The sequence below is a fragment of the Pseudorca crassidens genome, chromosome 7, assembly GCF_039906515.1.
Source record: "Pseudorca crassidens isolate mPseCra1 chromosome 7, mPseCra1.hap1, whole genome shotgun sequence".
NCBI lineage: Eukaryota > Metazoa > Chordata > Mammalia > Artiodactyla > Delphinidae > Pseudorca > Pseudorca crassidens.
In genome coordinates this window covers 33,031,355-33,058,527 of record NC_090302.1, presented here as the reverse complement: position 1 = coordinate 33,058,527, position 27,173 = coordinate 33,031,355, and the positions used below count along the sequence as shown (strand labels likewise).

Genomic DNA, 27,173 nt, shown 5'->3' with positions numbered 1-27,173 from the left:
GGGTTCAGTGTGCTGGGTCTGAGTTTAGCGTTACATGGGACCACGTCTTGGGATGCCTTTTGCTGCCACGGGCCTACAGAGATGGCGTGGGGTCAGGGCAGTTCTGGCTTGGGAGGAGGCCTGGTCAAGCAGGATTGGCTCTTGCTTTAAACGCTCTGTTTTCTATGTGGCGAGGCCGGGTGAATCTAGAGGGACCTACGTGCCATCTCTCCCCTAATCCCCTGCCCCTTTGAAAACTGGGAAGAGCGCCCAGGCAGGTCTGCTCTGATCCTCGCAGCCAACGCGCTTTCTCTCGCTCTGCCTCTAATGCTTTTGTGCTTGCTTCTTCTTGCTGCTGGCGTGCTCAGGACCGCTTTTCCTCACCAGCGAAGTGGTAAGATCCAAATACCGGGTGTGGGCTTGGGGGACGGAGAGGAGAGGCTGCTTGGCTTGCTTTGGCACCACTGCCTTGGCTGCTTCCAGCCCTGTTGAAGGGAGACTTTCGTGTGGTCCAGCCCAGTTCCCCAGGGGCTAGCATTGAAGTCTGGGGCCAGAGCCTTGAATGGTTCCTCTCCCTGGCCTTTTCTCTGGACATATATCTTCTTGGAAGCCTCCTGGGATAGCCGATGGCCCTGCTGAGCACAGGATTGGGGGCAGGATCCTGTGTCCCTGCCACCTGTCTACCCATCTCCCCTATTTCCCAGCAACTGAGATAACTTTGCCTGATCAAGTGAGCATTTGCACAGGAGCCTGGAGTTTGGAGGCAAAGTTTCACATGGAGACTCAGGGCCCCTGTGTTGGAGAGGCCTCCACTGCTCATGCTGTCATCACTTTCCCAATTTTAGATGTTTTAACAAGACTAAGGATTCTAGGTGGGAACAGATCTCAAGTCGAGTTGTTAGGAAAGCAAGCCACCAAATACATTAGGAACCAGAGGTTCTCAGGGGGTAGCCACACAGCCAGAGGTGGGACGGACCTTGTTGGGACTGATTCCTGGAGGGTTGAGAGTGGGGATGCTGATCTGGCAGCAGAGGGAGCCCCAGAGGGGCTTGCAGGACCCCAACCTGTGCTTTCGGACAGTAACTGATGGTACATGGAGCGAACAGTCCAGAGAACATTTAATGACTTAGGAGGCTATGCAGTATTCTAGCAAGAGGTCATTGTCGGGCAGTGGGGCTGGAGAGGCAGCGTGAAGGCCAGAGAAATCATGGCGATGAGCCTCTGGATAAGGCGGTGAGGCGGAGGCCCGGCTTCATCAAAAGGTTCTCTGAATTGCAGGGTGAGAAGGGAGAGCCGGGCGCCATCCTGACGGGGGATATTCCTCTGGAACGGCTGAGGGCCCGAAAGGTAACTATGTCACCAGATCCTGAAGGCACACATCTTCTACATCCTATCTTTGCTTCTGTCACAAACCGTGTGCATCTGAGTGACAAGTCCGTGTCTCCCTGTTTTAGGGTGAACCTGGAGAGCGTGGAGCCCCGGGACCGATGGTAAGCCAGAGCGTCTTGCCCCTGCATCTGGACTGGGGTTTGAAGCATTTATCGTACTTTGGCTCAACTAGATTGAGTTGTCCCAGCTGTGAAAATAAAAAGGATGTGGCAAAATGTATCTGTGTCAAGGGTAGGCTAACTGCAATTAAATAAAATCTCAGTGGTTCAGCACGATAGCAGCTTAGTTCTCACTTATGCAGAGTCCACTGTGGTGGTTCCCAGTTGGGCATCTCCCCTCCAGGCAGTGACTCTGGGACCCAGGATGCTTGCATCCTGTGACTCTGCCCTCTGGTGGATTCAGGGCCACAATGGCATCTTCCAGCTGATAGGCTGAGGTTGGGGAGGGGAAAGAGACCATGGAAGATGATGTACTCCACTTCTGGCCAGACCTCTGATGCAGGAGGTGGGGGTGGAAGTGGGGGTGGGGATAGGTCTCAGAAATGTGGTTTAGCTGTGTGCCCAGAAGGAGAGGGGAAGTGGATGGTGGTGAGACCCACAGTTGTATGGGTCTTGCCAGCTAAAGATTGTCATTACCCAGGGAACCTGGGCCTTTTGGCTTCTGGTCTTGGGTCTGCTGCCCATTTGCTGTATGACCTCAAACAAGTCCTCTTCTCTCTCTGGGCTTTTGTCTTCCCATCTATAAGTGAGGGTATTGAATGAGTACTAGATGACATCATAGCGTCCTTCTTGCCTTACTGCTCCAGGAATCTATAATTTTGGGGGGCTGCTGAACAATTTTTAAGCTACCAGTTCTCTCCAGATGAACCCTAAACTTGTCCCTCGTATGTTTCTTTCCAAAGAACAAAGAAAACTCAGAGAACATCCACCACGGGTCAGATAGTGATGCTTCAACACAGATCATCTCATTGCATTTTCACCACCCTAAGAGGCTAATGTCTGAACCCCCATTTTATAGACCGGGAAACCGAGGTTAAAGAGGTTAAGTAACTAGCCCACTGCCATACAGCTTGTTAGTGACACAGCAGGGATTTGAACCCGGCCTGTCAAACTCTGTGTCCAGGTTTTTCCCAGCACACCTCACTGCCTCCAGCTGACACCTTCATTCTTCTGAAACGTTTTGAGCTGGAGAACTGCACACTGGGGCTTGAATGCGGGGTTTGTTTGAGCTGGATCTCAGGCCTGGGGAGAAAGGACCTCACATTTCTCTAACAGGCATGTGTCCTTGATGAATGGCCCATAACCTCCAAGGTGCATCCTTCAAAGGACCTTCTAAAGCCTTTGGTCCCTTAAGTCAGGCAGAATGGATGCCCTAGAGAGGTGTCCTTGGCCCTAGCTTCAGGCTAAGGCAGACTGGGAGAGTCTTGTGTTAACCACTGGGTAACACTTACTAATACCCAGTATGGTGGGAAACACTAATTGTTAGCAATGGTGGCCGGCAAGCTGCTGCAGATGGCCAGGGTAGTTATTGCCACTGAAGCCCAGCTGTGCATAGCTTGCCAAGCACAGACAGTAAGGGGGCACCTTCTTGTAATTTGCATAAGGTGGCACATGGGCTGTCTATGGCCCTCATGATGAGTATAGCTTACCACACTAGAGCCTTGTTACTCGAAGTGTGGCCCATGGACCAGCATCATCAGCATCACCTGGGAGCTCGCTGGAACAGCAAAGCCTTATGCCCCACCCCGGATCCGCTGGATCTGCATTTTGATGAGATCCAGGTGACTTGCGCACAGTGATGTTTGAGAAGCCCTGCGCTAGAACGTACCGCCACGTGGCCTGTGGCCTGTTAACTACTTGCATTTCTTTTCCTGAGAGTAACCTGGTCTGGGTACTTTACATACAGAGCCTGTCTCAACACAGTCTATTTGCCATTCTTCAGGGTAAGTCTGAATACAGACTTATATAGAGAGAGCAGGAAGAAGGGGCTTGATAGGCCCCAGGCTTAAACCAGTCATTCCCCTGGGAGACAGGACAGACCCAGTTACAAAACAGGAAAGGTGTCAACTGGAAGTAGGGCTTGTTCTGGGAAGAGGTGGTACATTGTATGCATCCTAGACACTGGAAGGCATGAGGGTTCCGGCAGGAGGTTGGAAAAGGGCAGTGGCTCTGGGAGCATGGGGACACAGGAAGCAAGTACTGGAATGCGGTCCATGGGCAGGGGCTCATCTGGAGAACTGGGGAGCCAGGCCAAGATTCTGGTCCTTCGGGACAGGTGGGAGCAAGTTAGGAACCAAATCCTGAAGCAGGTTATTGGGCTTGGCTGACATGAGGAGTGAAGCAGGACTGCATTATTCCAACGGGGGACATGGAGAACCCTGGGACATAAGACCTAAGGCAAAGGTCCACGTTCTGAGCTGGCCCAGCACACGGCTACCTGGGAGCTAAGACCAGGAGCTACTGACCTCTTGCTTCTTTGTTAGCTCTGACTGGCTGAGAGGGTTGGGTCCAGCGTCTGGACTAGGGTAGAGCCCTGCAGGAGGGACTGAGCAAGTGGGTCCAGCTGAGGACAGAGAGGCCAGGGGACAAAGGAGCCAGGCAGGTGGACATTTCATAAATTCTCCTTGCCCTCCATCCTCCTATTAGTGGTTCATTGTCACCACTACCCACAAAGGTAGGCTGGATGCCCCCCATCTCCCTAGCCCTTGAGTTTCTGTTCTTTCCTTTTTAATTGAAATATATTTTACATACAGCATTATGTACATTTAAGGTGTACATGTTGATTTGATACATTTATATATTGTAATATGATTGCTGTTGTGGAGATAGCAGCTCTCTCACATCACATAATTATCATTTCTTTTTTATGGTTGGAATAAAGATCTAGACTCTTAGCAGTTTGAGGATTATAATATTAATACAGCGTTGCTGTCCATATTCACTATACCGTGCATTAGATCTCCAGGACCTAGCTGTCTACTAGTTGCAAGCTTGTACCTTAAACCTCACCTCTCCTATTCCCCCACCCTCCTACCCCTGGTAACCACCATCTTACTCTGTTTTTACAACTTTGGCTTTTTTAGATTCCACATATAAGTGACATCATACAGTATTTTTCTCTTTCTAATCTGGTATTTACTTTGCCTCCAGGGGCCCAAAGGACCACCAGGACACAAAGGAGAATTTGGCCTTCCTGGACGACCCGTAGGTGTTGGGGTTTCTCATATTGCATATGAGGGAGGACATGCGGGCCAGGCTGGCCTGCGGGCAGTGGGTTTACTAAGGCCTCTCCTGTGGGTTTCAGGGTCGCCCAGGACTGAATGGCCTCAAAGGCGCCAAAGGAGATCGAGGGGTCATGATGCCGGTGAGTGCCACACCAGAGACCCAGCCCCATGCTGCCCCGGGGACGCGGCCCCAGAGCCAGTGTCCAGAGGAGGGGCGGACAAGTGCCAGGTCCAGTGAGCAAGGCTCGTGGACAGAATGCTCAGGAACGTTATTCTTCTTCCTCTGCTGCCACTTCCAAAGATCCTCCAGCCCAACCCTGTCCTCCGGCTTGCTCTCAGGAGGTCCCTGCCACCAAATCCACCTTAGTGGAGCATAGGCTTCCTTGTCCAGACCCCAGAGGGAGGGTAGGAGAACACAATCTGGGCTTTCTCAAGAAGTCTGGTTTCAAATCCCAGGTCTTCTGACTCGGGTAATATCCCATCCTTCCTGGGTTACACAGTCCTGGGGGTTTCGCATGTTGCTGGGGGTGCTCGGTGAGCGCTCTGGAGAGAACACAGACGGTCGATCAGCTGTGTAGGCAGGGCCTCGCAAGATGACAGACACCGGAGCATCAACAGGGTCCCACGTCTGCAATAAGGAAGCCAGCATTTATTGAGCACCTACTGTGTACCAGACACTCTACAAAGTGCTTTTGAGGACAGGATCTCAGTCTTGATAGTAACTCTCCTAAGAGAAACTCAGTGGTGTTCTTGTTTTACACAGGAGGAAACTAGGGCCTGTACAAGTTAGTGACTCACTGAAGGTCCCCCATTTGCTGCATGCAAATGCAGCTCAAAGTGTGTTGCTGCTTCTGTTTGCACCCCATGGTCGCCGCTTTATATGCCTAGAAATGCAGAAATGCAATCGTATTGAATCACTGGGCACCGACTCACTCACCAAGCCTCCTGGGGCTCCAGGTACAGCAGACACCGGTGCCTGCACTTGAGTGATCACATGGAGCTTCCTCGTGGGCCGGAGGCCTCTCACCTGTGGCCATAGCCTCCCCCTCCCCCTCCCCTCCTGCAGCTTCTGCTGCAGGTCCAGCTTGGGCTCCAGGCTTGGCGGAGCAAACATTGCACGGTGTCAAGGCCAGGCTGACCTGGCTCTGAAAGTGACTCTGCCATCTAACAGGAGTTGGCGTTTATTGTTACATTTATGAGGGGCTCTCCCAGGCACTGTATCCTGGGAAGGCCTCACTCCACCCGCCGCTCCATATGAGGGATGCGTCGATAGAGGTGGTGGGCTCAGTATGCTCTGAGCACTGCTCTTGGGGTCAGAATCTGGCTTCCAGTCTCCATTCCGCCATGAATTGCTGTGTGGCCTTGAGCAGGTCACTTCCCCTCTCTGGCCCTCATTATGTCCAATTGTAAACCAGCGATGATACTTGCTCTGCTGTCGTGAAGATGCAGCGAGGCCACGGATATAGGTGTGCTCTGGGAAGAGACTGGCCTACCCATGGGAAGAGTTAGTTGGCTTTAGAGGACCCTCCTTTCCTCACTGTGTCTCCAAACCCTGGGGAAGTGTCCTGCAGCTGCCTCTGCATTCATAACAACCCGAACTCAGGGATGGCCTTTCTTTCCTCCCTTTAGGGCTCACCTGGCCTACCTGGTCCTCCAGGCCCCCCAGGACCACCTGGAGCTGTGATTAACATCAAAGGAGTAAGTTGGCAGTGGGGAGGTGGGGGAGACCTGAAGGAGGAGCGGGGGACAGCCCCAGACCAGCCTAAGCTGGAGTCGGGTGCCCTGATTCCCTCCTCTCATTCTCACTTCCCACAGGCCGTCTTCCCAGTTCCAGTCCGGCCACACTGCAAAACTCCAGTAAGTAGCGTATAGTCACTGCCTTGGCAGTGAAAGGCTTTGGCATAGAAAGCAACTCAGAGAAGATGAGTTTTTGTCTTGAGCCCCTTCTGTCTGTCAGTGTCCTCTTTGATGTCTTGTATCACCTGCATATAGACCCTTGAGTGACTCGAGGTTTCTAGATAATAGATTGTGGCACTGAAATGTACTGGGTCTTCTAAGGGCACACATGTGGACAGAGTGTGTCTTTTAATGCAGTCAAAAAGCAGTGTCTTTTGTTAGCATGTTAGCTTCATGCTTGGAGCAGTATGAGAAGCGGGGAAATAGACCCCTTAAAATACAGATGAGAATAAAAAGGCAATTCTAACCAGCGCTCTTTACATTGGGAGCTTTGGGCTAAAATCTATGACTGTCCTTTCTCAACTGTCATATTACTGCACAGCACACAACCCTGAGAGGAGGGACTTTCTCTCCCCCTTTGTAATGAGGAAACAAACTGTGACTCAGACAAGCTCACTGACTTGTCTAAGGTCACAGGACGGACAGAGCTGGGGCTATCATGCAGGTCCCCTGACCACCAGGCAGCAGGTACAGGCACCCCAAGGGGTCAGACTCGTGGCTGGTCATCCAGCTGGTCAGTGCAGTGTCCCCGGGGTGTCACCCGTATTAGGTGTGGGGAAAACCAGGGAGGGTGGGCCTCTCCCCATGCACAGGCATTAGTCATGGAACTGTGCATAACTGTTCTCTCATTCATCCAACAAATATTTATCAAGGACTTACCAAGTGTCAAGTACAAGTGAGGGACCACAGGGGTGAACTAGACAGGCGTGGCCTCTGTTCTTGGGAGCTTGCAAATTACAGTTTAGAAGATTCTTTGAAGTGGGTTCTTAATTGATGCCTGTTGGAGGTGGTGATGAGACTTGGGTCAGAGGCTTTAAAATGACGCAGTTTGGCTGAGTGTTTGCCCAGACATCTGTCCATGTCTAAACTTTGAGACACCCAAGTCTGCATCCCATGGCCTGGGAACTCTGGCATGGAAGGCAGAGGATAGGACCCACTTGCGTAAGGTGACCAAGGGGCCTGCTGGCTCCCAGAACTACATGAGGACAACAGCTAACCAGGTCACGTTTACATCAGTGGCCTGAAAGGAATCCTAAAACGTCAGGGCTGGAGAGACCCTCCTGGGAGATGGCTGCCTCCCAGCCATAGAGCAGGGGAGACCTCAACCCAGAGAGGCAAGGTCCCACCGTGAGTTAGTGCCCGAAGCCCCTCCCAGCAAACATGATATCAGGCTTCAAATGAACCGGCCATGGGACAGTACTTGAAAAACTCAAGAGCGTTGTAAAAATGCTACTGCAATTACCGTGACCTGTGCTAGGACACTTTGCTGTGACCATGGCCTTTGGGGGTCATGATGTTCCTTAAAATAAGCCAAAGATGAACTCAGAGCATTTTGGGTTTTGATTTCATGTTGCCTGTCTGGACACCATGCAGGCTGGGGCATGGATGTTTCTTGACCAGCTCTCAAAATGGACATTTGAAAAAGCAATGCTTCCTCTCACATCCAGCACTTCACAAGCCCCTTCTCATTTCAGCCCCTTACTAATACCTTAACATTTTACCCTTAACAATCCACCCCTGAGCGGAGCAACTTTATCAGCATAGCTGTCAGATATCAGCTGGGCACTGCTGCCTTTATTGTTAACTTAGAAATATTCTTCCTGGAAAATTCCTGTCCCCTCCCCTCATCTTCTCTTGGTGACCCCTGAGCATCTTGTGACCCTGCACCCAAAAGCATGGGGGGATCTGGTGTGAGAGGGATCATTCTGATTCTGCATGTTAACTGGGAAAAAGGTGAAGGTGGACTATTAAAAGCAGGGTGGCAGGTGGCTCTGTGTTAACAGACAAAGAAAAAAAGAAAGAAATGCAGGAATCTGGGGATGAACTGTGAAGGAATATTATCTTGAATAGCTTGGACTCCAGACCCCTGGCACTTAATGGGAAGTCTAGAATAGCCCCCCAGTCTAATGATAACTCCCCTTTATTAATTAGCACCACCATCAACTCCTGTTCAGTGTGCTCATCTTTGATTACACATGGCAGCAAAGCTAATGGCTGGCCCAGCTTCGTGGCTTGAGTACATCACTTGCACGAGTGCTTGACCTCTCACATGAATCAATCCTGATTGATCAGAAGGGAGGGCTAGAACACTCACAGTTGACCAGACCAAAATTGCCATGACTTTTTGTCTTAAAGCTTTGGGCTTTCCTTCTGCAGAGTTGTTCGGCCAGTAGGTCTCAGCCCAGCTCAGCTACATGATGCCCTCCCTGCCCCCACCTCCCGACCCTGCCCCACTTGAAGGCCTGGGATGCCTTGCATTGAGGGATACCGGGAAACTCAGGGCCTTTGGGGGCTACAACACCCAAGGAAGGCCTGACTCCATGACCTCACCCCTCGCCCCCAGGACAGGGGACTGTGTCTCCCTGTGCATGCAAACACCAGAACAGGGTTGCAGTGTATGACCTTGGCTTTCTCTCTCTCTCTAGGTTGGTACCACGTATCCTGGAAATTCAGAACTCATCACTTTTCATGGTACACACTCTTGTCTTCACCTTGTTTCTCTGGGACATTTCCTGACCCTCCTATCTCTGCAGAGGTGGTTTCCAATTGTCCAGTGCTGGGTGTAGACTTGGTGGTCAGGAAGATCTGTCTGGGTGTCATGGGAAGGGTGGTAGCTGGACAAAGGCTGTGGGACTGGTCACCTCTGTTTGCTTGTCACCCGTCTCCCTATTCTGTGCATCTCGGCTGAGTCTCCTAGCTAGCAGGCTGCACTCCATTTTTCCATTCATGTTAGTTTGCTCATAACACATCCACTGATAGTTTCTCCTTGCCTGGTGCTATCCCATGCACTGGGCTGAGACAGATGGATCCCATGCTCTTCCTGTCACCCAGGCCCTTAGACTCTGCTGGGTGAAACTCTTTAAAAAGTCGTTACAATGCAATATGCCAAGAGCTAATGCAGGGGAGGCCGTGGGAGCTCAGAAGGCCTTTGCTTCAGAGTGTTCCTGGACCAGCAGTGTCAGCACCTCCTGGAAGCTTGTTAGAAATGCAGGATCTCAGGCCTCATCACAGACCTGCTAGACCAGGAGCTGCATTTTCACAAGCTCCCTCCGAGGTGTATACACAGTGCAGTGTGAGACGCACTGGCTCTTAGTGATTAGTAAACATCAGCATGTTCATGGCCTGTAGGAGCTTATCTACCACACATTAGAGTGGGGATAGGCCAGGAGACGGGAGCCTGCAGGCAAGCAGTGACTCTGGTTCCCTGTCCCCACACACGCTGTCACACCATGTGTGCCCCTTTTGATTGAGAAGTCTGAACGCTTGCAGTTTAAACAGGGAAAGGCCTTTTTTTTTCCCCGAGTACTGACCTCTGGCTTGGCTCTGTCACTCCTGGCCTGCTTAGGTGGTGGTGTCCCTGCTGGTATCTGGCTTCATGGGCTTTTGGCCACTTTTGGTGACAAAGTCCAGGCTGTTCTCAAACTGCTTGTTCAGATCCAATTCAAGGCTCTCCCTACCCCTGGTGCAAGGTGGACCTTGGGGAGGAGATGGGGTGGAGCTCGATTTGCTTTCTTGGATCCCCAGTGTGTAGGCACACATTGGTCAGCTGATCTCTCTCGGGACCTGAGAACTCAAAGATCTAGTGTCCACCCACTCATCTAGGTGGGGAAAGGGGACTGCTTCCCTTCCCAAACTCTGTACTCCCAGGAGGCTTTCTCTGAGCCCCTCTCCCAGATAAAGAGTTTGCTTCTCACAAGTCCTGTGGGGAGTGGCGTACCGCACTTTGCGAGTGGAATACTTAGTAGCACCATTAGCTGTCCTCTGCGGCACTCCCAGAGAGTCCTCCCCTCCCCTTACACCACCGTGCTGCCCAGGCTTAGGTGGGATGGGACCGGGAGCTTGACTTGGTGTTGAGTCTCAGGCCACGTGTATGAAGCCGTCCAGGGGAGTTAATTGTAGCCTCTGCTGGGCTCCCATGATGCACTGCTGGCACCTTGAGGATGGTACTTATTCCATCCTGCCTCGCGCTACCCTCACTGTGTCTGTCTCCTTGAGAGCTTTCCGAGGTCAGGAATTGTGTCTGCTGCATCTACCTCTGCCTCTCCATCCTGTAGCAAAGGATTTTATACCCTCAATAGGCCTTTGTTGTTGAGTAGACTTAGCTCAAGGGGCTGAGTTTCAAATCTTGTCTCAAAAATGTTTTATATAGAATGAAGGTGATTTTCCACTCTTTTTTTTTTTTTTTTTTTTTTAATGTGTGTGTATTTGGTGGCAGGTGTTAAAGGAGAGAAAGGATCCTGGGGTCTTCCCGGCTCAAAAGGAGAAAAAGGCGACCAGGGGGCGCAGGGACCACCAGGTATCCCAACTCTTGTTCTGGATCTTGTCCTTGATTTTTGTTTCTGAGAAATCCAATTGAGCCAGTAAGTAAGGCTGATTACATTACCACCCTGTCCACAAGCTCTATGGAATTCCAGAGAGACCCAGTCATGGGCAACACGTGTGCAAGATTGAACTTTGTCAAGAGAGACTGGAAGTTCTGATCGTTCCAGCTTCATCTGCAGAACGAGGCCTGGAGAGGACCAGGGACAAGCCTAGGATGCCACAGGGTCACAGGATCTGAACTAGTGCTCGTTTCCAAGCCCAGTGCCCCCTCTGTCAGCTAAACCAACGTGGGGTCACTTCTGCTAGGAACTCATCATGGTTGCCAACTTGGAGGCTTTGGTGTTTGAATTTCTGAGATTGATTGTGGATTTTTAAAAAGCATTTCTTTTTCAGGCCCTGCTGTGGATCCAACTTACCTGAGACATTTTCTGAACAGCTTGAAGGTGAGCATTTCTCAACATCTGGCCTGTGTTTCCAAGTTCTCAGGCTTATGTCAGAGACTGGTTCATCTGACTCTTACTGGATGTTCTCTGCTTCCAGGGGGAGAACAGAGACAAGGGGATCAAAGGAGAAAAAGGAGACTCTGACAGCGGCTTCTCTGTGTCAGGGCCCCCGGGCCTGCCGGGAAGTCCAGGCCTGGAGGTGAGTAGCGACCCCTCCACACCCCTTCCTCAGGGAGTCACGGCGCTCCCTGAAGCCCCCCAGTGTGACGAGGCAGCTGGGAGCAAAGGCCAGTCACAGTACCACAGGCTGCAGGCAGGCCTTGGGCGTTGGCCTCTCTCCCCCATACTTGCTAATGGGTGGGGAGCCTGGCAGAGGCCACAGAGGAAAGGGAGCTAGCCAAGGCCACATGCACGCAGGTTGCTTCCAGGTAACCCACCACTGTGCCTTATTCACATCAGCGGTGGAAAACTCAGCACAAAGAGTTGTTAATGGTAAACACATCAGATAACAGAGGCAGAAGGGAAGGTGAGGGAGATGTTTTTAGGGGGCTATTTGATTCTTCTGAAATTTCATCAAAGAAGGAGCCTGTAGATCGGCTTGGTCTTCTTAGGATGAGAAGTTTCTCCAGATCACAAAACAGAAGTTCAAATTATGCCTCCACTGAGACTATGATCAGATCATTGACCCTCAGGGACCAGGAGCAAATTCTGGACCTGGAACTCGCCATGAGCATAGACCGAGCAAAGCCAGGAGACCAGGGTTCTCCTTCCAGCTCTGCTGCTGATTTGCTTTGGGACCTCGGGCAAGCCCTTCCCCTCTCTAGGCCTCTGTTTCTCCATCTATGAAATGCCGAGGCTGGACTAGATGAGCTCCAGGGGCCCTTCTGAGTCCAGGGCTCCCTAGGCTTCTCTGCTGTCATTCAACGTAACGACTGGGCCACCGCTCTTTAGGTCTTCCACCTCCTGGCTTGTGCCAGGACTGAGGATGATGATAACAATAGAGGGTGTTTACTGACTTCTTATCAATGTCCTAACAAAAAGAACAGATGGGACTTCTAGTGACTAATGGTGCTTTCTCTCTTCTGTTACTGTGCACTTGACAGGGCCAGAAAGGGGAGACCATCATCGGGCCCCAGGGACCCCCAGGTGCTCCTGGCCTGCCTGGGCCACCTGGCTTTGGGAGACCTGGTTCCCCTGGGCCACAGGGGCCCCCGGGGCCACCAGGACCTCCGGCTATCCTAGGAGCAGGTCAGTACTGCGAGTGGTGCCCAGCGTCACCACACCTGGGTGGCACGTCAGAGCCACACTATCTGACAGAGGGCTGCTTCCTGGGTGGAGCCTTCTTTCTCTTCGTTTTTCTTTTTAAATTGAGATATAATTTGCATGCCATAAAATTCACCCATTTAGAGTGCAAAATTTAATGGTTTTTAATATATTCACAAGGTTGTGCAGCCATCACCTCTCTCTAATTCCAGAACATTATCATCACCTTAAATAGGACCCCTGTACCGATTAGCAGTCTCTCCTCTTTTTCCTGATCTTCCCCTGATCTTGGAAACCATGAATCTACTTTCTGTCTCTGTGGATTTGCCTATTCTGGACATTTCTTATCAATGGAATCACAAAATATGTGACCTTTTGTGACTGGATTCTTTCCCTTAGCATAATGTTTTCAAAGTTCCCCCATGTTGTAGCATGTATCAGTACTTCCTTCTTATGGCTGAATAATACTCCATTGTATGGATATACCACATTTTGTTTATCTGTTCAGCAGCTGATGAACGTTTGAGTTGTTCCCACTTTTTGGCTACTATGAATAGTGCTGTTGTGAACATTTGTGTACAACGTTTTGTGTGAACATATGTTTTCAGTTCTCTTGAGTATAATGCCCAGGAGTGGAATCGCTGGGTCATATACATGGTTACTCTACTTTTGGAGGAACCACCAGACTGTTTTCCAAAGTGACTGCAACATGTTGCATTCCCACTAGCAGTGTACAAAAGGTTCCAATTTCTCCTCATTGTCAACAACATTTGTTATTATCATATCTTTTTTATTCTAGTCATCATTCATTCATGTGAAGTGATATCTCATTGTGGTTTTGGTTTGCATTTCCCTAAAGACTAATAATGATGAACATCTTTTCACGTGTGGGTGGAAGCTTCCTGGCTGCTTTGTCAATGCCTGGGCCTTAAGGGACTTAAGGACCAGCATTGATTCTACCCTTCTATGTAAAAATTTCACCCCTTGTACCTCACTTCCTCAAATGAAAAATGGGTGAAATAGAAGAAAATCTCCATTTATCAAGTACTTACCAAGTGCTGGGCACTCTGCCAGTCACTCTACTACATTATCTTACTAGATTCTCAGAAAGCCTTTCAAGGAAAGTATTAGCATCCACATTTTACAGAGGAGGAAAGTGAGACCCAGAGATGTTTAGGAACCTTTCCAAGGTCACACAGCTAATAAGTGGCATGAATGGAATTAGGACCCAGATCAGAGTAGCTCCGAAGCCTGTGTTCTTTCCACTGTGCCCATGGTGGAAAATAACAGCAGCAGCAATAATAGCATGAATGCATCATTTTTTGTTGTTTGGGTTGGCATGAGCCAGGTGTGGTGGAAGCACACCTGGGAGGAGACCTACAATGTCTGGGGCATCCGGGAGAACTTTACACAGGAGGTGACTTTGGGGCAAGTGACAGAAATGGAACTCAAACTAGCTCAAGTGCATAGGGAAACTTATTGGATGTGCAGGAGGGTGTGAACAAGCAATTTGTAAGAGGGGCAGGCATGCAGTGAGACTTCAGGTGCAGCCGGAACCAGGGATTCAGTCCCTGTGAGGATTCTCTGGCCATCTCTTGCTCAGCTGCTCTCTGACTGCAGCATCACGCTTCTTCACCATAAACCATATCCTCTGCATGGCGAGAAATACCAACAACCTACAGCTTCCACTGTCATCTAGAAATCTTGACCTTGTTTCTCAGTTTTAGTTTGAAAAGCCCTGGGGTGGGGATGTTCTGGGGAAGGACACTGACTGACCTGTCTTGGGTCAGATGCCCAACCTTGGACCAGTCATCTGTGGCCAGGAGGTGGGATCACATGAGACCATGACAGCTCCTTCTGGACCTGAATGGTCATAGAGGTGAAGGGGAAGATCTCAGGAGCAAGTGAGGATGCTGGTCCTGTAAAGAGAGAAGGTGCTGGGTGGATAAAACCATAGGTGCCTATACAACCTTGAGGGATACATAGGAATTACAAGGGGTGAAGGGGCATTGCAGGGTGAGTACAGGATTCAGAGACTCTGTTGTCCACAGTAGCCCTAAACTAGGGGGCCCTAGGACTCCTTGCTCCATTGAAAAGGATTACCCTTCACATAATATATAGCAATTCACAGTTTACAAAACACTCCCATATCCATTATCCCATTTAATCTTTTTGTTTTTTTTTAAATTTACTTATTTTTGGCTGTGCTGGGTCTTTGTTGCTGCGCCTGGGCTTTCTCTAGTTGTGGCGAGCGTGGGCTACTCTTTGTTGCGGTGTGCAGGCTTCTCATTGCAGTGGCTTCTCTTGTTGCGGAGCATAGGCTCTAGGTGCGCGGGCTCTTTTAGTAGTTGTGGCATGTGGGCTCATTAGTTGTTGCTCGTGGGCTCTAGAGCGCAGGCTCAGCAGCTGTGGCGCACAGGCTTAGCTGCTCCACGGCATGTGGGATCTTCCCGGACCAGGGCTTGAACCCGTGTCCCCTGCATTGGCAGGCGGATTCTTATCCACTGCGCCACCTGGGAAGCCCCTATCCCATTTAATCTTAACAGCAACCCCAGGAGGGAGATGAAATGCGTAAGATTATAAAACTCATTTTATGGATGAAGGCACCAAAGCTCAGAAAGGTTGAGTCTGACTCAAGGTCACAAATCCTAGGAAGAGGCATGGCTGGGGTCCAAATCCAAGTCCTCAGACTTTGTCTCCACTAGACATTCACCACCTGTGTATGAATTTTCAGGTCCTGTGTCAGACTACAGGCTTATTTGCAGTGACCTCAAAAATCTCATACAGTAATTTTACTGGGACTTGTACAAACATCCTTAACTCTACCAAGAGTTTTGCAGATTCTGGGGGGGGAATTGGAGATCAGAGAGGTAGAAGGAGAGCAGAGGAATTGCTACAATAACATTTCTTTATGTTTGCCTAAAGTAAGGACTCTTCATTTGGGAACCATAAAGTCCTAGAAAATTCAAAGGTGTGCCTCAGGGAGCTATCATCCACTAACATTCTAAGTAGAAGTGTGTGTGTGTGTGTGTGTGTGTGTGTGTGTGTGTGCGCGCGCGCGCGCGCACTTGCAGATATGCATATGTGCATTTTTCTAGGGGAGAGGGCAATAGCCTTGATTTGATTTTTAAGGGCATTTTGACTCCTCAAAAGGTAAGAATCTTTGGTTGGACGCTATACAATTTGCAAAGCACATTCCTAGTTTGTGTTCTCAGTTCTCAACACAGGCTAGTGAAGACGTACCTGTTTACATTTCACCGATGAAGAAGCTGGGGTTCAGAGAGCTTGTTGTTTCCCCAAGATCACACAGCTGAGAACTGACAAATCAGGAACTTGAGTCTCCTGGCTGGACGGCCAGGGCCCCTGTCACTGGCCTACCCTGCCCCCCTGTAGCCCAGCACCTTTTCTTCTTCTTTCTGAGCCTGCTTCCTCTGTTCAGTAATTACCTGTTTGTCTCTTGGGAGAAATAAGTTGTATGAGTCAGAGCATTTTTGGATGCAAGTGACAGAAAATTCAACTCAGACTGACTTATACAAACAATTGAAACAACAGGAATTTATTCACTTATAAAACTGGAAAGTCTTAGGCATGACTTCATCCAGGGCTACAGTCAAGAATCTCAGTTCTCCCCCAAACCAGTCAATGTGGCTGAGTCATATGCTGGGCACAGAGCTCCTAAGATTCGGCTACGAGGTGCAACACTTTGCGGCACTGTGAGTGGGGTGGTGAACGCTCCCCTCGGTGACCAGCTGAACGTCGGAGGCATTTTGCAGAGAGTATGCTATTTTGTAACTTCTCTTTTCTGCTTTGTCTTAGCTGTGGCCATTCCAGGCCCACCTGGCCCTCCAGGACAGCCAGGGCTTCCCGGATCCAGGAACCTGGTCAGTATTATCATCAGTGTGTCTTCATCCTTCTGCTTTGGATGGGTTTCCTTAGAACTTTGGCTGCAGTGTTTAGGGGCTGGCACACCTGCTCTGTTGGAGTTAGGCCTCCATGACAATAGAAATGGTATAATTTCACAAACAGGGTATTTATTATCTCTTTGGATGACTTATTAAGTAAAAAGATACAGACTACAAAATCATTTATGATTTAAGTTCCACCTTTCCAATCGTTAATTGACTAAACTGTAACAAGAGCCAATCATATTACATCAGAAAACACAGGCACAAGACCGTAAACAACATCACAGGAGGCCCTGTGCTGGTTACATTTCCCCTGGGTAATGCAGCCTTCTCCATTCTACCGAAGGATGTCTCTTGTACCTTGTTACCCTGCAGATCATTGGAGCAGGATATGGCACACAGAGATCATTGTGATGCACAGAAAAGGGACAAATACCTCATTAGGGTGTCAGGAGTCCTAGGAATGCTCTTTGGTCTTTGATAGATTTTATTTGGAAATTTGGGCTGCCAGATGAAGAACTGTCCAACAGTAGATGGAATTTCAATATTTGGTACCTTTGGGGGATGCCTGAGTCATTTTAATCACAAAGTCATCTTCAAAGCTAGGTGAAAATTAAGTTTTTATAATCTTTCTCAGTTGAAAAGGTTGATATTTCTTTGAGGCTTGACACTTCTCGATAGATTTTTCCAGCTTTTATGCCTGTGCCTGGCTAGGCCGAGATGGCTGTCTGATCTTTGGCAATTTTCTAGACAGAGAAGTTACAGACCCCCATTTTCTGCTGTGTATTTAATACTGGAACTACCCAGCCAGGCAAAAAAGATTTAAGACGTGGGTAGAGTAACTCACTCGCTTACATTTCTTACTCCAAATGAAAAGCAATTTGCAGCAGCATGAGCTAACAAAACACATGTAACGATGTCGGTGCCGTTGTGCAGCTCACACCAATGGAAGCGGGAAAACGTACCCATGATTTTGCCAGTACCAACGTCCAACAGAGCCAACTCTGCTAACAGTTTTTAAATGTCTTTGAACTCTCAGGATACTATCTTCTTTGTCTTAATTTGTTTATTGTAATTGAGATTTGTGTTTCAAGGTAATGCATGTTTTCGTTTTATCGGAAAGAAAGTCCTCTGGTTATTAATGAAGTTATATATCTCTCTGTGGCACAATAAGACTTTGCCCTGGCTGCGAGGGGATGGCTCATATTTGACTTTACAGAGAGGCCAGTTTTTCAAATCGTGCCATCGCTGTGATGATAACCGCAATGTTTGCAATTTGAAATTATCTGACAGGTTACAGCATTTAGCAACATGGCTGACATGTTGCAGAAAGCCCATTTGGTCATAGAAGGGACATTCATCTACCTGAAGGACAGCACCGAGTTTTTCATTCGTGTCAGAGATGGTTGGAAAAAATTGCAGGTAATTCTTTAACAAACCGCCTCCAAGTACCCTGTAAAAATAACATCCTACTCCTGTAAATGCCATTTTTCCGATTTGAAAATAGGCGAACAGTTTCTAGTTGATGTTTCATTTTCAACGTGCTCTTTTCCTTAAAGCTGGGAGAACTGATCCCCATTCCGGATGACAGCCCACCCCCCCCTGCGCTTTCCAGCAATGTGAGTCGTTTCCCTGCCTTACCTCTAACTCCTTCATTCACCAGCACTTGCTGAATCCCCTTGGCATCCAGTATCAAGCTCTCCAGACTCTGGACAGCCAGCTCTGCATGGTTCACTATCTGGCAGAAGCCCCAAAATTGCCAAGTGCCAACAGAACGTTCTCACAACAGCTGGAGGGAGAGCTGGACCCAGACGCTGGAGACCTGCCATTCCCATGTCGTAGCTGAATCCTCTTGGGCAAGGGAATTCCCTTCTCTTGGCCTCAGTTTATTGATCTGTGAAAACACGGTTGGCATAAGCAATCTAGAAGAGCCCTTTAATATTTGACACTGAGACTTCCTTGCCTGATAAGAACACCAGCAGCTTGCGTTGTCCACTATTTTAACCTTACAGCTACCCTTTGAGGCAGGTGATAGCATTCCCACTTTGCAGGTGAGGAAGCTGAGGCTCTCAAGAGGTGCCTTGCTCTATTAAGTGAATGAGTTGGTTGTAAAACATGGACTTCTTCCTTGATTCAGCACTCTTTCTAAAAGTCTGGAGAATATCCACTCCCTTTCCGAGGATAATTTTTCGTTCATGTGTGAAACTCTTCACAGTTAAGAGTGGTCCAAAGACCGTGACAAACTGTTTAAAGCAGCTTTTCAAGAAACATTGCACTTGTACCTTAATGTACGGTGAAGAACAGATTGAATGCATATTCAGGACTGTTTTTTTTTTCCTTTTTTACCTGACAGTCTCATCACCTTCAGCTTCCACTGGCGTCTATTTCAAGTGCTAATTATGACAGACCTGCAGTAAGTACAATTCATGCATTTACTGTACAGATGCCGAAAGTGTGTCTGTCATGTGCCAGTCCCCATGCTTGGCACACAGTTCCTGCCCTCAAGATGCGTATAGACTAGCCAGAGAGGCAAATAAAAGATAGGTAATTCCAATACAGTGTGAGAAGTCGTTTGGGTGAGGCAAACACAGGGCACTGGGAGTGTTAGGAAGGTCAAAGAAGTCTGCCTTCTTTGGAGGAGGTGACCTTTAAATCACGACCTGAAGGACAGCTGAGAACAGGGGAGAGCCAGGTAAGGGGAGGGGAATGGGAGTCCCAGGCAGAGGGAGTATGGAACAGAGGCAGGCAAGGGCAAGTGCTGTACATTTCTCTAATTCCAAGTATTTCAGTCTTGCTGAAGGAGTAGAGTTCAAGGCAGGTAAGGGAAAAGTATAGTCTGCATAGGGCAAGGTCAGTCATCAAGGACCTGAAAGCCAGGCCAAGGGCTTTGGCCTTTTCCACTGGGCAGTGGGGGAACAATGAAGGATTTTAAGGAAGACAAGCGTAAATATGAGAAGGGCATCAGAGAAATTACCTTGCTTATAATGTACAAATGGATTAGAGGGCACAGGACCAGGGACCCAAAGACAGTTAAGTAGTTACTGTATTATCTGAACTAGGATCACAGCCGTGAACATGTAGAAAAGTGGGCAGATGGGAGAGAAATTAAGGAGGCAGGAGTGACAATTTGGTCATTGGTTGGGTATGGGGCAGTGAGGATGAGGGCGATCAGGAATGATGCCCAGGTTTCTGCTTGGGTAACTGAGTGGTGATAGATTTTTTTTTCCAGGGATCATTTTGTTGCTTAGATCTGAAACTCTCACTCTATTTCTTCACTAGCTTAAATGAAGATTTTATTCAGATAATTGCAGGAACCTCATGGAACTCAATTGCAGGAAGTACAACAGGGCCTGTGGACTCTTGTTCCTGCTATTAGTATCTCTACAGACCAGCCTCTGCAAAGGTCTTTCCTCCTGCTTCCCCTCCACCCTCACCCCAGCACACAGACATAGGTTACATCTGCAAAGCTTGCGCACAGCCTTGGGTTGCCATGGCACTGATCCTGGCCTCAACTCTATGGGATCTTATGGCTGCAGAGCTCAATACCACCTCAGTCTTGGGAGAGGTAGTCTACATGGGTCAGTTGCCTACTCCCAGTCAAATCAAGAGTAGCCAAGGGACTTCCCTGGTGGCGCAGTGGTTAAGAATCTGCCTGCCAATGCAGGAGACACGGGTTCAAGCCCTGGTCCGGGAAGATCCCACATGCTGCGGAGCAACTAAGCCCATGCACCACAACTACTGAGCCTGCGTGCCACGACTACTGAGCCTGTGTGCTACAACTCCTGAAGCCCACATGCCTAGAGCCCGTGCTCTGCAACAAGAGAAGCCACCACAATGAGAAGCCCGCACACCACAACGAAGAGTAGCCCCCGCTCGCCACAACTAGAAAAAGCCCGTGCGTAGCAACAAAGACCCAACGCAGCCAAAAATAAATAAATTTATTAAAAAAAAAAAAAGAGTAGCCAAGAGAGGAATGGAGATGCAGATGTGGAGAGTGGATGTGTAGACACAAGGGGTGGAGGGGATGAATTGGGAGATTGGGATTGATGTATGTGCACTGCCATGTGTAAAATAGATGGCTGGTGGGAGCCTGCTGTGTAGTGAGGGGAGCTCGGCTCAGTGCTCTGTGGTGACCTAGGTAGGTGGGATGGGAGGCGGGTGGGAGTGGGGTCCAGGAGGGAGCGGATATGTGTATACATGGCTGGTTCACTTCGTTGTGCAGCAGAGGCTAGCACAGCATTGTGGAGCAGCTATACCCCAATTTTTTTTAAATGTAAAAACAAAAAAATAGAGCAGCCAAGAGAATGAAATTGAATGGCCTGAGGCCACTCTGTTTAGCAAGTATTGTGGGGACACTTTCAAAGAAGAAGGCATAGACTTGGCGGACACCAGAAACACGTTTCCTTTAGTGCTGCCATCCACCGAGCAGGAACTGATGTAGGGCCTGGTGAGCCTGCAGTACCTGTAGGATATCTGAGTGGAGAGCAGCAGGAGGAAGCAGGATCAGAAGGTCTGCAACCCTGCAGTGGGTCTGGTCTGGAGATACAGACTTGGGAGTTTTCAGCAGAGCTATGGAAATTGTCTTGGGGATGGTAGGATTCCCAAAAGAGAATCTATATGGTGAGAAGAGATTGGATTGCGAGGAGCAAAAACAAAAAGGAACTGATGGAAGACATACGAGAAGGAAACCGGGAAGCCATCGCCAGAGAGGAAGAAAGAATGCCAAGCAAGATAGAAGCCAGCAGTGTCAAATGCTGCCAAGAGGCCCACTGAAAGGACTAAAAGGTGTTGTTCAAATTGAGAAACTAGAGAAAAGCATTTCTGTAGCATGGAGAGATGCCAACAAGATTCTAGTTGGTTGCAGAGTAGATGGGAGGTGAGGAAATAGAGAAGCAAGTATAGGTAACCCTTCAGAAAGCTTAGTTATGAGGGGAGACGTTAGGGCAGTAGCTACAAAATTTTTTTATAAATTCTAAGGCAATACATATTCATTGTAGAAAATTTGGACAATGAATAAAAAGAATGGGGAAGGGGACTTTCCTGGTGGTGCAGTTGTTAAGAATACACCTGCCAATGCAGGGGACCCGGGTTGGATCCCTGGTCCAGGAAGATCCCACACGTCGCAGAGCAACTAAGCCCATGTGCTGCAACTACGGAGCCCGTGTGCTGCAACTACTGAAGCCCACGCACCTAGAGCCCATGCTCCACAACAAGAGAAGCCACCGCAAGCAGAAGCCCACGCACCGCAACGAAGAGCAGCCCCCGCTTGCCGCAACTAGAGAGAGCCAGTGCGCAGCAGTGAAGACCCAACACGGCCAAAAAAAAAAAGAATGGGAAAGAAAATAGTAAATCACTTATAATTTTACACAACTACAACCATCTTCAAAAAGCCATTTTAATGTTTGATTGTGGAAATGTCACTGTCTTCATAAAAATGATATCTATTCATGATAGAAATGTTCCAGCGGTTAAAGGTATAGAAACATGAGAACATAAAAGCCCCCAATCTCACCATTCAGAAGCAGCCATCATTGCAGACATTTCTCTGTGCATCTCCTTAAAGAAGGAGAGGTGGATGTGGTGGGGTTGGAGGTGTGGCGGGGAGACCTGCACTCACCGCTGCCCCTTTCCTAGGTGTCCCCTGGTATCAGGGAAGCGCAGTCCATCAGGGCCTCTTGCGACTGCCCTTGGGTGTAGCCCCCAGAAACACGGCAGCAGAAAGGTGATGAGACCATAGGGCCTCTTCCCTCGGGTGCCACAGTCTTCAGACACATTAGAGGGAGGAAGACGTGTTTAAGATATTTAACAATATTTTCCTTTTCTGGCAACATGGGCCCGGGTCCTGCACCAGCTCTATGCTAATGAGATAAAAGTTACTCCTGACATGAGATTGAGGAGGGAGATGACTACCCCTTGAGTACTGAGTATAATTCCGAGGGTACAGCAGAAAGGGCTGGGAGAGAGGGCCGCAAAAGAAGGCTGGGTTTGGGGAGAGAAAGAGTGGGAGAAAGCAGATTATGGAATGGCTTTTATTTGGGCTCCTGACAAAGGTGGCAGGAATGTGAGGCTAGAATTACTGTATGACCCCTAGTTTCCAAAAGGGTCTATCCCAGCAGTCTTAGTAATAAATGTCATGACCTTCTCCTTTCAATGCCTTTTCCCTCTGGTCCCTCATGATCAGCCCCAGGCCTACTCAGGAGGTGGAAGAAAGGGCAGGAGGCAGATAGCTTGATGTAGCTCTGAGATCTAGGACCAAAGCCAGCTTAAAAACCTCCTAGAAACTCAATGAGGGGCAGACCCACAGATGGCCTGCCTGCAGGCTGGATTCAGATCTCTGAAGTGCTTTATTTTGTTTTGTTTTCCTCATATATGGAAGAAATTTCTACTATTTAGAGCTGTTCAGATTGCTGACGCAGGCTGCTTTGGGACACCTGAGCTCTCCTTCCCTGGAGATGGTCCAGCAGGGGCTAGAATTCCAATGTCAGGTAGAGGTTGAGTAAGGTGACCTCCAGCGTGCCTTCCGTTGCAGCAAGTCTGGGATCTTATTAGGAACATGTGAAGGTTATGGGGTTGGAGTTTGCTTTAATTCTTCAACTGCACCGTCTTTTCTCTCACTTTTTTCAGCTACACTTGGTCGCTCTGAACACGCCATTTTCTGGGGACATTCGAGCTGATTTTCAGTGCTTCCAGCAGGCCAGGGCAGCAGGACTGTTGTCCACCTACGAAGCATTCTTATCCTCCCATCTGCAAGATCTCTCTACAGTTGTGAGGAAAGCAGAGAGATATAGCCTTCCAATAGTGAACCTTAAGGTAAAAATAAATATCGTTCCCATTGCCTCCTGGATGGACTGGTTTCCACGGGGACTAGAGGCAGTTGCCACTCCTGACATCATCAGAAGTATGTTGTTTCAAGGCCCTGATTAGCTGTGTGACTTTGGGTGGTTACTTTCCCTCTCTGGACCTCAGTTGCCTTATATTTACAATGGCCCTTCCTGTTTGGATGGTTTATGACCCTTGGAGCAGACAGGAGGGATAGTAATGACCTCTTTCATTTATATAGCTTTTGTGCTTGTTTACAATGCACTTCATATCCATTATCTTAATAGATACACCCGATAAAAATGGGAGTTATTCTTTTCTGTTTGTCAGTTGAGGAAACTGAGGCTCACAGGGAGAAAGCAGTTTACTCAAAGTCACTACAAACTGGAATTAGTTTCCTCGACCCCCTCTTAGTTCCACCTGAGGATGCCTTCTGTAGAGCACTGGCTGAGGGGCACCAGAGAACAGCTGGTGAGCCCTGGTCCCAAGGCAGAGCCACTCTGTCCTGCACCCTGGTTTGGTACCCTCAGATATTTCTCTGCCCTCATTCACTGGCAAGGCAGGGCCCCGCATCATCCCTCAGTTATACCATGGAAATAGCCTACTTCTTTAAGGCTACAAGGGGCAGCTCTGTTGCTGCTCACACACATCCTGGGTCCTGACCCCTAACCAGACCTCAAAGGTGCTTCGAGACCCTTTGGTCCCTGTGAACCCCAGTACTCCAGTTTGGAACCTTGAGGCTGGCAAGTCCATCCTGACCCCACACCCAGCACTTCCCATCCCGTCTTCCAAGGTTCTGTTCCACCACATTCATCCACTTAGACTGTATTCTTGGAATACAAATAACCGAAGGAAAAGGAGTAAGAAGTTCATCTCCACATCATCCACTTGTAGGTTAGCACAAGGCTTGGCACAAATTCGAAGCTCAGTATATACGTTTAAAATAGCAATGATAGGGCTTCTCTGGTGGCGCAGTGGTTGAGAGTCCGCCTGCCGATGCAGGGGACGCGGGTTCGTGCCCCAGTCCGGGAAGATCCCACATGCCGCGGAGTGACTGGGCCCGTGAGCCATGGGCACTGAGCCTGCGCGTCAGGAGCCTGTGCTCCGCAACGGGAGAAGCCACAACAGTGAGAGGCCCGCGTACCGCAAAAAAAAAAAAAAAAAATAGCAATGATAAAAACCTAAAACACACTTTTGATAGGGAGGAGACTTTATACACATATAGTAAAAGAAATTACCTCAAGAAATAAGACCGTAAAGCCAAAAGGGTTCAAGGAAAGATTATAAAATCAAACCACAAGTATTTCCTGAGTTCTCACTCTGTCCAGGATCTGGGATTGGGGTTAGGGACTTCTGGGCCTTGAAGAATGGATAAATATTTGCAGGCTGTTTGTATGATTCTAACATGGCATTTTGTCTCCATAGGGCCAAGTACTTTTTGATAATTGGGACTCAATTTTTTCTGGCCATGGAGGTCAGTTCAATACACATGTTCCAATATATTCCTTTGATGGCCGAGACGTAATGACAGATCCTTCTTGGTAAGTAGAGATGGAAGCCCTTGAAGTATATCATATGATAGACAGTTTTAGGAGACAGTCTAACAATGGGATGCCCTTATCAGCTGCTCCTTTGGGGTGCTGCCAGCGTAAAGCCTCAATGAGGCAGCCAGGGGCCATGGAGAGAGCCTGGCCATGGAACCAGGAGACCTGGGTCCAGTAATTTAATATGGGACCTTGAGCAAGGCACTTCCACTCTTTGAGCCCCAGTTGCCTCACCTGTCAAATGGGCAGGATAATCATATCCATATGGATAAGACTGTTGTGAGAATTAAAAGGTAAGTGTGAGAACATCTAGCATACAGTAGGCACTTAATAAGTGGTAAGTAATGCTATTCATGGTGATTCTTTAACCCTATACTGTGAGTTACACTCTAATTCTTTGAAAATTATGTATGCTTTTAAGAATAGAACAACTCAGTAAACTTTTCCTCAGTGTCTACTCTATGCCAGGCCTAATGCCAGGCCTGGAAGTCACAGTAATAAACCTACACAGCCCCTCTCCTTTCAAAGCTCGTAGTCTGTGGGAAGATAGACACAGACTAGCTACAATTCTAGATGTAATATTGTCATTGGAAAATGGAGAAACAGATAAGATGGTAGGAGCACAGAGGAAAGAGTCATTATTCCTTGGTGGTGAGAATCAGGAAGCCTTCCTGTAAGAGGGGGCGTTTAATGGACTTGTGAAAGATGAGAAGGAATCACTGAAAATGAAAGCGAGGCCATTCCAGACTAAGGGGCCTCATGAGCAAAGGTTCAGATTCACGAAAGCAGAGAGTATGATTTCAGAGCAAGTACAAGCTGGATATGGTTGGAATGCAGTGTGTTCAGAAAGTTGGAAACAGTGATAAAGACAGAGAGGTGATGTGCAGTCAGACCCTGGAGGGTTCAGGAGTTTGACTTGACTCACTAGACTTATGCCAATTTGCTCACCGAGATATGCCACAAAGAAGGGTCATTTCAAAAAGTAACACAACAAAATTCCTTTTCAGGCCCCAGAAGGTTGTTTGGCATGGCTCCAGCACCCACGGAGTCCGTCTCGTGGATCAGTACTGTGAAGCGTGGCGAACCGCCGACATGGCAGTCATGGGCTTGGCCTCCCCGCTGAGCACGGGGAAGATTCTGGACCAGAAAGCATACAGCTGTGCTAATAGGCTAATTGTTCTGTGTATCGAAAACAGTTTCATGACAGATGTGAGGAAGTAATGACCTTCCCATGATTCTTAAGAGTTTTCCAATTTTTTTTTTATGTGAAGAGTTGACACTGAAATCTAAAATGTTTAAACGTTGTAAATATTAGTTTTTTATTACACATTCATCACAACAGCAACCAAAGAAAACATACCTCAATACACTCAAAACTGAAGACAGAAAGGACTCAGATCAAAGATAAAATCTGATCCATCTATTGGTGCTAGATTCTGCAGGAAACCCATGCAGTGTAAACACATCCCAACACGGTTAACAGCAAGTTGAAAACAAAGGCCTTGGCACTCTGCCCACTGCATCCTTCAGAAAGTGATTTCCTTCTTTTAACCGTTGTTGAGTGTAAGATGTCCTTCATGTTTTCTTACAAAGTCAGTGTTTAGAAGTGTATCCCTTTCTAAGTTATGTGCAGACCAAATGTTTTGTTCTTTAATATACATCCATTGTTTGCAACTGCTATTCATACAGAGAAACAGAACTGCTCAAAATGATCCTATTTGTATTTTCTGATATTACCAGACTTTAATGTTTTTTTCCTAAAATATTATTGCCATCTTGCTTTAGGAGTTTTATATTTTGACACAACGTATTTTAGTATGGTATCTGTTTATATAAATGACTTGCTGGAAAAGTTTAAACTCCCAATGATCTGAAACTAGAGAAGAAATAGCACATAATTACTACCTTTCCTGTGGTGGCCCTTTCCCCACACCCCACCCTGATTTTATAACTTCCATTTGGCAATGCTTGAATTATAACTGCGATTCAACAAACAGGTTCATGAGGATGAATTTTCTGAGACACGTATACCTTCATGCTGTACACTTTGATTCTTTTTTTTCCATGTAAGTGAACATAAAAACATCTTTTCCAGGCGCTTTCTTCTGTTTGACTTTTTTCCCCCAGTTCCTTTATTCTTCACCAGTGATGTGGAAGCGGCCCTGGGGTGGGTTTGCTAACCCTGTCACTGCCACTTGTGCTACCCCTCAGGAGATGATCAGAGAACAGGAAGATTTTCCCATCATGCTCCTCTGCTCCTGCCTGTTGTCTTCCACTCAGTGGGGGCAGAAGAGCCCCAGTGTGACAAACAGGATCAACTGTGTCTCAA

The 27,173-nt window shown here is 48.3% G+C and overlaps 1 protein-coding gene across 3 annotated transcripts in view; it reads left to right on the top strand.

The window, feature by feature from the left end:
• The window catches only part of COL15A1 (collagen type XV alpha 1 chain), a 102,591-nt gene extending 75,650 nt beyond the window's left edge, over positions 1-26,941 (top strand). For 2 of the 3 annotated variants that reach the window (XM_067743836.1, XM_067743834.1), the window contains 18 exons: positions 1,258-1,326; positions 1,434-1,469; positions 4,518-4,571; positions 4,672-4,731; positions 6,221-6,289; positions 6,407-6,448; positions 8,974-9,019; positions 10,764-10,844; positions 11,264-11,313; positions 11,411-11,512; positions 12,417-12,561; positions 16,393-16,457; positions 17,775-17,903; positions 18,041-18,100; positions 18,835-18,894; positions 23,106-23,291; positions 24,726-24,841; positions 25,852-26,941. In XM_067743836.1, coding sequence (XP_067599937.1) covers positions 1,258-1,326; positions 1,434-1,469; positions 4,518-4,571; positions 4,672-4,731; positions 6,221-6,289; positions 6,407-6,448; positions 8,974-9,019; positions 10,764-10,844; positions 11,264-11,313; positions 11,411-11,512; positions 12,417-12,561; positions 16,393-16,457; positions 17,775-17,903; positions 18,041-18,100; positions 18,835-18,894; positions 23,106-23,291; positions 24,726-24,841; positions 25,852-26,065 — 1,584 coding nt within the window. In that variant the 3' untranslated portion in view covers positions 26,066-26,941. The remainder of the gene's footprint in view (positions 1-1,257; positions 1,327-1,433; positions 1,470-4,517; positions 4,572-4,671; positions 4,732-6,220; positions 6,290-6,406; positions 6,449-8,973; positions 9,020-10,763; positions 10,845-11,263; positions 11,314-11,410; positions 11,513-12,416; positions 12,562-16,392; positions 16,458-17,774; positions 17,904-18,040; positions 18,101-18,834; positions 18,895-23,105; positions 23,292-24,725; positions 24,842-25,851) is intronic. The other variant, XM_067743835.1, reaches the window with a different exon arrangement.
• The last annotated feature ends 232 nt before the right edge of the window (positions 26,942-27,173 follow it).